The sequence below is a fragment of the Mesitornis unicolor genome, unplaced genomic scaffold, assembly GCF_000695765.1.
Source record: "Mesitornis unicolor isolate BGI_N332 unplaced genomic scaffold, ASM69576v1 scaffold3801, whole genome shotgun sequence".
Taxonomy (NCBI): Eukaryota; Metazoa; Chordata; class Aves; order Mesitornithiformes; family Mesitornithidae; genus Mesitornis; species Mesitornis unicolor.
The window spans coordinates 4,024-11,822 of record NW_010164656.1 but is presented as its reverse complement, the minus strand read 5'-3'; the positions used below and the strand labels follow the sequence as shown (position 1 = coordinate 11,822).

General features: G+C 42.7%; 1 protein-coding gene across 1 annotated transcript in view; it reads left to right on the top strand.

The window, feature by feature from the left end:
• Nucleotides 1-1,185, top strand: part of SPP2 (secreted phosphoprotein 2, 24kDa) — a 5,570-nt gene extending 4,385 nt beyond the window's left edge. Inside the window, exons 5-6 of the mRNA XM_010194391.1 lie at nt 640-694; nt 1,088-1,185. Coding sequence (XP_010192693.1) covers nt 640-694; nt 1,088-1,185 — 153 coding nt within the window. The remainder of the gene's footprint in view (nt 1-639; nt 695-1,087) is intronic.
• The last annotated feature ends 6,614 nt before the right edge of the window (nt 1,186-7,799 follow it).

The window sequence follows — 7,799 nt, the reverse complement described above, 5'->3', positions numbered from 1 at the left end:
TCCTGCTGGGGAATATATTTCCTGCAATGTTAATAAGGAATAAATGCCAAAGGGAATTATTGCACATGAAAGGAAAGTATTTCTTTCTGCAGAGGGCTACAGCAAGTGCACCGCAGGTCTTGCTCTAGAGCTGTAACTCAGTTCAAGGGATCTCAACCTGACTGAGATGGTGTGTTGTAGCTATGGTGGAAGGTATTGGTGTATGTCCTGTAGTGCTGGTGGCATTTGGATAGGAGAAGGAATTGTGATTGGCTGAGGCTGGGATCATATTACTGGGATAGAGACCAACAAAAGAAGAGTATAGAGAGCTTTTAAAAGAGTAATTTGGGATAACTGAGTCAAAAAAGTGCCCTGTGTGACTGAAACAGGCTAACTCTGCTCTCCAGGCTGTATCTGCACTATAGGAAGGTCAGGTAAGGTATTAAGTACCAAAATGCTGACCTCTGAACCTTCCTGCAGCTGCAGACTTCCTTAGCAACATCATTGCTTTGCAATAGTATCAGCAGTAATCTTGTTTTCAAAGAATTTAATAAAATGAAGTTTGTAATTACTTTGATGATCACATAGTACCTGAAGAAATTAAGGAGAGGCAGACTTCTTGACAGATGAACTTTTTAAAGAAACATCTTTAATTTACAGATGATGCGTATGCCAATAATGAACCCAAACAGACGAGGCAGCGATCACAGAGAAGGTAAGGCATTTCTGCCGTGCTGGACTGTCCTGGCACCTGTTGGTTTGCCTTTGGATCATTGGTTTGGACCATCTGAAGGTCATCTGTCTAAGGGAGAACAAAATATGGAAGACAAGCAGTTTGCTCAGGTCATGGCCAACTGCTTTTTCCTGTGCAGAGGGGTGTCTTGTTGAGGAAGCAGTGAGGGCATTAGGCTGCAAAGCAGGGCAATGCTGAGGTTTGTCTACTCTGTGTACACATTTGCTGGATTGACAGATTGGTGCTCTCACAACCAGTACTTGTGTACATCCTTGAGGCTGTCCTGCTGTTGTGCGGAATGCTGAATGAACGCAGGTTTGAAAGCATGTAATACTCATGTATGTCTCCATCTTACTTATTTATTTTTTTTTAAAGATGTATTTGCTCCTGAAGCCTTCCCTTCAAGGGGAAGAGGCGGCAGCCATGGAGGCTGGCATAAACCCAGCTATTTCAGCTCTGACAAGATTGAATAATAAGGTTTGGGTGAGTATAATTCAGAGTGTAGCTTTTATGCACCCTATTTCTGAAGGTTTTGTGGCAGCATGGGCAAGTGACTGTTCAGGATAAAGGACCTCTTCGTGAATGTGATTCTTGGCTGCAAGTATGTTAAAAGCCATTTTACTCTGGGCAGTTGTAGGACTTGCTTATGGGGAGATTTAGTGGCACAGAGTACAAACAGCACTATCAGCACCCTAATATCACAAATGCTGGTGGGGTTGCAATCTCTGGTGCCTAAGGGAGGGCTCACAGAACAAGGGTCAGAACAGCTGTCAAGGCAGGAGAAGATATTTTTTACTGTCCTCTTGTTGCTTCACTTACAGGAAGATATCCCAACTAAAGAGCTCATGGCTTCCACTCTCAAGCAGTCAATCCCATATGCTCACGCAAACACCAGTGTCCTGGTGTGCAGGTAGTGTGAACAATGTGCAAGAAAACCAATCTGCTGGCCTGAGTTTAGTGTAGGGCTCAAACATTGAACTACAGTTCTGCCTTTTTGCCTCCATCTCTCTTGGCTGGCAGTCATGTTTCTGTCTAAGGTTTCATGGATACTTTGGACCTTACCCAGATTGGTTGCCCTTAGCAGGGGTGGGATCTGGAACTTGCCCTGGCTGTGTATTTGCAAAGACATAGATGAGTTGCTGGGTGCCCCATCCTGCCCCAGTCCTTCTGCGAGTCACCTGCCCTCTTTGCACTGGTGTGCCCACAGCTTGTTGTGTCTATTTATATTGCAAAATCTTGGAGGAATGACCATGTCTCTGTGCTGAATCTATTGCAACAGGGCCCCAAGACTGCACAGTTCAGCAAACAAAAAATGAATGTGGCAGTAAGGTATCTGCGAGAACTAAGATGCACTTTACCCAGGGCAAGTGCTTGTTGCAGAGAAGCTGTGAAGGAGATGTTTGGAGCCCAATTAACGGGAATGATAATGAAAGGCACTCATGATTCATTGGAGCTGGCAAGGCCTATCCTACACAAACCACCTTTGCTGAGCTACTGCTGAGGCTCCATGTGGAAGCAGCTCTAATTTCTGCTGATATTTTACCTGCCATCTTAGGAGTTAATCTAAAGGGAAGTGTTTTTGAAAGAATTTTTGCAACACAGACTAGAGATCATTCTTTGGCATGCTAAACAGTTTTAATGTAGTTTGGAAAGGGAGAGAAAATTATTTGGCGCTATGTCTTTGTGATGAAAAAAGGTTTTGCACACTCAGTTGGGTATGTATCATTAACAGGTCTCTGTCCCTGTAGAGAACTGAATCCATGGGTGTGGAGCTCAATTCAGGCCTGCTGCATTGGAAACAAGACAGTTTTAGATGTAATTTAAGAGCAATGACTCACTAAAAGCTAACACATGTTACTCATAAGCATATCTGTGGTAAGCCTATATGTGCTGAAGGAGACATACCCCCTACACTCCTAGAAACTAGATATGAAAGGAAAACCCAGTCATTCTGCTAGGTCAGGTCTGTCTTTGTAAAAACGATTTCATTAAATCCATATGCTATTTTAGTTTATCCATGAGCTAGTAAAGGTGTTACGTTGTTTTGATCACTGCCTTTCCTCTTATAGGAATCTCTAACTTTTCTAAATATCTTTGAGCTTCCTTGAGCATACTGCAGATGCATTCTGGTGTGCATTCGGTGTCCTTCTGTGTAGCTTTAATCCAAGGAGATAGTGTGAAAGACTGAGGCTTACTGAAGACTAGTACAAGGTTGACTTTCTGTTCCAGAGAACATAGGGACATATTTTGTAAATGCCTGACCATGGTTGGCTTCTGAGAACCAAACTGTCTCTGTACGGCTGGGTGAATATCAGTTGAACTTTCCTCATCAGATCTTCTGGAAATGTTGTAGGGAAGGAGATCTATGAGCTCAAAATGGGCAGACATAATTTTCTTTGCATTTGGAAAATGTCAGGTATCTTAGATTAATTATTTTATTCTCAAGAGGAGCTATCCCCATTAAGCAGTAATCACAGTTTATCTTCCTGGATCTAATGCCTAACATCTCTAAACAAGAAGCAAGCTGGAGAATCTTCTTGAAAAAGAATATGAAACAAATTGAGAGAATTTGAGAGGGCTCTTGAAACCCTGTGCAGTTTGAGTTTTAATACTTTGTGCTTGCTCTTAAAGGTGGGTTGCAAATGTCGGTTGTGGAGCTGTTTCATATCAGTGCCCTAGGCTTTGGACATCTCCAAGGCAAATACATCAGGAGAGTAAGGGAGATTTTCAAAACTACTCAAAACTTCTTGTTTCTCTTGTTTTTAATTGATTTGACTTACTATTAGCTGCAAAGTTTGGAGAGAAGTCTTACTTCTCAATTTCACTTGTATCCAGAGTTAGAGGGTTTCATCCGTGCATTTAATTTGGAACATCTATCCAAACTATTTCATGTGTTTGAGGCCAAGGAAAGTTATTGATGGCTTTTCTCCCTGCTGTCTTTTGGCACCTGTGTGGTCATGGCTGGCATTATTACAAGGCATACTGTGATGGCAGTGTTTGGGGGGCATGGGAAATATGTGCTGTGTTTTGAGATGGCAATAGCTCAGCTGACTTTAGTTAGCTAAGAATATTTTAGGGGAGACTGGGGAAACAGCAATTTAATAACAGAGGACTTTCATCTCAAAGAATCTGTTGTTGAGAGGCAAAGTGAGACAAGTTCAGGTGAGAAATGAAATGTGATTTTTTTTACTTTAACACAACAGTATAGGTAACTGCTGCAAAAATTACTAAGGCAAGCGGCTGACAGAATTTTTACATGCTGGATTTTACATTTTCTGAACTAGATTTTCTTATCTTTTGGGCTACAGGAATTATTTCAGGGGAATCCTGTGCCTGACTCTATGCAAGAAACTAGGCTGAACAATCTCACTGGTGCTTTCTGGCTCTTTTAATTTATTAGAATGAGTTAAATATTCAAGAGGAAAAAATCAGTGCAATTGTTATATAAAGAGGAGCTTTTTCAAGTATGCAGTCTTCAGACCCACCCGTTTGCTGATGCCTGCAGGAGTTAGCAAAGTGCATATGAAAGAACCACATCAATGATTAATGAGCTTACTCCAGTGACAAGTCCTAATCAGATTTTCTGGATTTATTTCCTAGTGTATCTCCGGAACTGGGGAGATTGTAAAATTCATGTCATGCTGGGGACCAGTCTTACCAACAAATAGCTCAGGCATGTGAGTGAGTGACAGCAGGACAGCCAGCTGCTGTACAACAGCTCATCACTGGTCAACAACCTTAGCCTGCAAGAAGCATTAAGGTCATTAGTTAGCTTGGTCTGCAAGGTGCACGCAGAGCTTGTTGGAGCTGTGTTATCTGCCACAGTGTCAGCAAAAGGCACGTCAGTGATGCAGTCAATCCTCTGTTGAAACTGCTGGGGAGGAGAGGCTCCTGTTCTGAAAGGATGCTGTTTAGCACGTGCACAACACAAAAGGCTTTTTGAATGTGCATAGGTATAAGGAATTATGAGTTCCAGTAAGCTGGAATCTGCTTAATGGTGTTCATGGCCCTAAATAGCAAAGAGAAGCCTAAAAAATGGCCCAAATTGACCTAACACCTTTAATTGCATAAAGCAAAAGTATAGGGCCCCAACGCTCTGCTCTTCCAAAATCAACTGCCTAAGGCAGTTGTCTTATGTGCAGGGTGGAGTCCAACCCATGATTTATGTCTGGAGTCTCACCAGCAATGCTTCATTGCCTTGAGCAGGAAAATTAAAAAGAAAGTTCCTGTCTTTGCTTGCAATATACATATAGATTGCGAGTGCTGATTTTTCTCTTGCTGTCATTAATCTCACAAGGAAAGTGTTTTTTAACAGATAATCAGATTCCTTCTGCATCAAGCAAGGAGCTATGATTTCCTCCTTGAGTTTCCTGAATTTTTCTTCAAATTACTCTCTGACTGAGTCCTCACCTGGCATAGCTCGCTGCTGGTGGGAACGTGGTGATGGCAGTTGTTACAAGCTGATTAGCAGCCTTGCAGATGCAGGAGTGAATAGTCTGGCATTCTTAACTACTAGGATTTTGTTGGGTTTTTTTTTCAGTGGAAGAATAACTGGCAACATTTGGCCTCTTCTCATACCCAAGCAATCCATGATCCAGCCTTCAGAGTGAAATGGATGCTTGTTTGTCTGTCTTCTAGAAAAATAATAACGGAGCAGGGTGCATAGCCCTCCTGGGGCGTGTGAAGAAGAGCTTTTATCCCCAGTGACCTCATTAAGAAGCTGCTTGATTTTAGTTCCAATTTTGTGTTCTCACGTCTTTGTATATTCTATCTTTGTTTTTTCCTCTCCCTTCACCCACTCTGCTTTCTCCAGTTCTCAGAAAGCAGCTTATTGCTTTCTGGGGGAAGGAGAAAAAAAAAAAAAGTGAAGCATCAGAGGGAAGGAAAATCCCTGCAGAATGGAATCTGTTGCATAGTGCTCCGTGTCGGATCAGCTTTGAGAGTGAGAGCTAGGGGAATTTATCGCTTAGGCAACATGGAGGAAATGACAGGCTAGTGTTATATTCCTTCTGCCCTGGAACCTGCCTGTGATAGCTAAGTCCTTGGTGTCACCGGGCACCTGGGATATGCTGTAGCAGAGAAGACAGCATGCTTTCATCTGTTCAGAGGTGAAGGGCTGAAATTGAAACAGACCCAGGCAGAACCTTTCCTGATGCTCAGGTCAGATCGTGGTGTGGGGATGAAGCAGAGGTATTACAGCAGAGAGGAGAATCGCTGTGACAGTCTCTTGTTGGTATTCTGAATGGTAGCGATTTTTGCCTTGCCCTTTGTCCACCTCTTCTGGATCTGCTTTGAAGGATTTAGACCCACTGCTACCCTAAGGAAATTGCTTCTGCTTCTGGAAGATGCAGAGCTTGGATGATTCCTTAGAATTCACTATGTCTTTAAGACCTGATTGCAAGCCCCTTAATTTAATTGCTGTAGACTTCAGTAGAGGAAAAGGTATGACTGTTAGCTGTCCCCCAGCCTCCTGTTCCATGTTGCATTTTGCAGGTACTAGAAATGAGCTTGTCAGAGAGTCATGGAAGGACCTCTGGAAGTCCAACCCCTTCTCAAAGCAGAGCCAGGTTCATGAGACTGGGTAACTGAGGTTTGACTGTCCTGGGATATAGATCCCTTATCCTCTTCAGGCTCCAGATTCAATGTTGGAGCAGTCTTGGGGGGAGATTTTTCCTTAAACTGAGCTGGAATTTCCCATGTTTCCACTTGTTCCTGTTTCTTCTCTTGTTGCTTGGTCCCCAGTGATGACTGTAGTGGCTGGTCTTGGTTCTTTGGCTTGCATTCCTCATCTCCAGGGCTGGGCAGGACCCAGCTGCTCCTGGACAAGCTGCTCTGAGTGTCTCTATATCTATCACTACCACATGAGTGGACACTCCTTTCTGGCACTGTCCCTAAAATTTTACTAACAAAATTGTCTTACAGAAAAATTTTGGGTTGCCATGGTGACAAACTTGCTGAAGATACAGTGTAGGCTACGGAGCGCTGTAGAGGCAGTCACACGTTCCATTAGAAAAACATATCTCAAATTTCTTCTGCATATTGTAGCTCTTAACTCAGATACATTTGTCAGAAGACGATACATCAGCTTATAGCCTCGATCATCTCTGCTTTTGAGACTTTACAATATGTGTTGATTTGCGTCCCACGTTACTTATTTCACTGTTGCTAATTTTTCTAACAGTCTGGTTCTTTTTTTCTTACACTAATTAGCAACTGACGTGACATTTTTGCACATGTGAAGTGTTTCGCATATGCAGGTTTCTTTTTACAGATTCCTCATGGTGTGATTCTGATGCTAAACAAATTAATAAGCAACCCAGTGAAGCTGAATACATTTTTTTTCCGAGGCCACGGATGTTTGGTCAGTTCTGTGAAGTATGAGACAAATTTTGAGCTATGATATTTCTCCCCCTCCCTTTTTTTAAAGTAGATTGGAAAATGAGAAGAATCAAGGTTCAAAGATCCAGCATGGGAAGAAAGAACCTGAAGCCACTTCCTTCTCTTTTTCATGAAAAACTATTCTGTGACAAAGTGACAGCCTTTCCCTAAACTTTCTGCTGTAATCTCAAATGGCTGCTGGATGAGCTCATGAGATGCCAACTGCGTGCACTTGTCAGTCTTGGACACCTAGAGCAACTGTGTCCACTATGTGCTGTACCATCTCATAATGATGCTATTAAATGATCACTATTCCATTACTTGTTCTGCGTTGCATTCTGGTTGCTTGTAATTTTCTGTAATGCTTGTAGCTAATTATCGATTCATTCAAACTAATAAAGGCACTTAATTCCTTTTCCTCTGGGGTGCAACAGTTGTGGACAAGGTGTCTTACTACAAATCCAGTTTTAGCCCACCAGCAATCTCTCTTTAATGGATACTTGACCACTGATGGAAGCTAGTGACCGTGACTGTCAGGTACTAATGCCCTTGGGAACAAGGCCAGGTCAGAGCAGACCTTTGATGTGTTACTCTCCTGGGAAAGAGGTCTTTTTAGTTGTGTCCCTATCTCTCCACTTCATGCAACAGAGCCCACCCTGCAGCCCTTTGGGAAGGGAAAGGTGACTGTGCAGTTTGGGAGGCTTCTTGT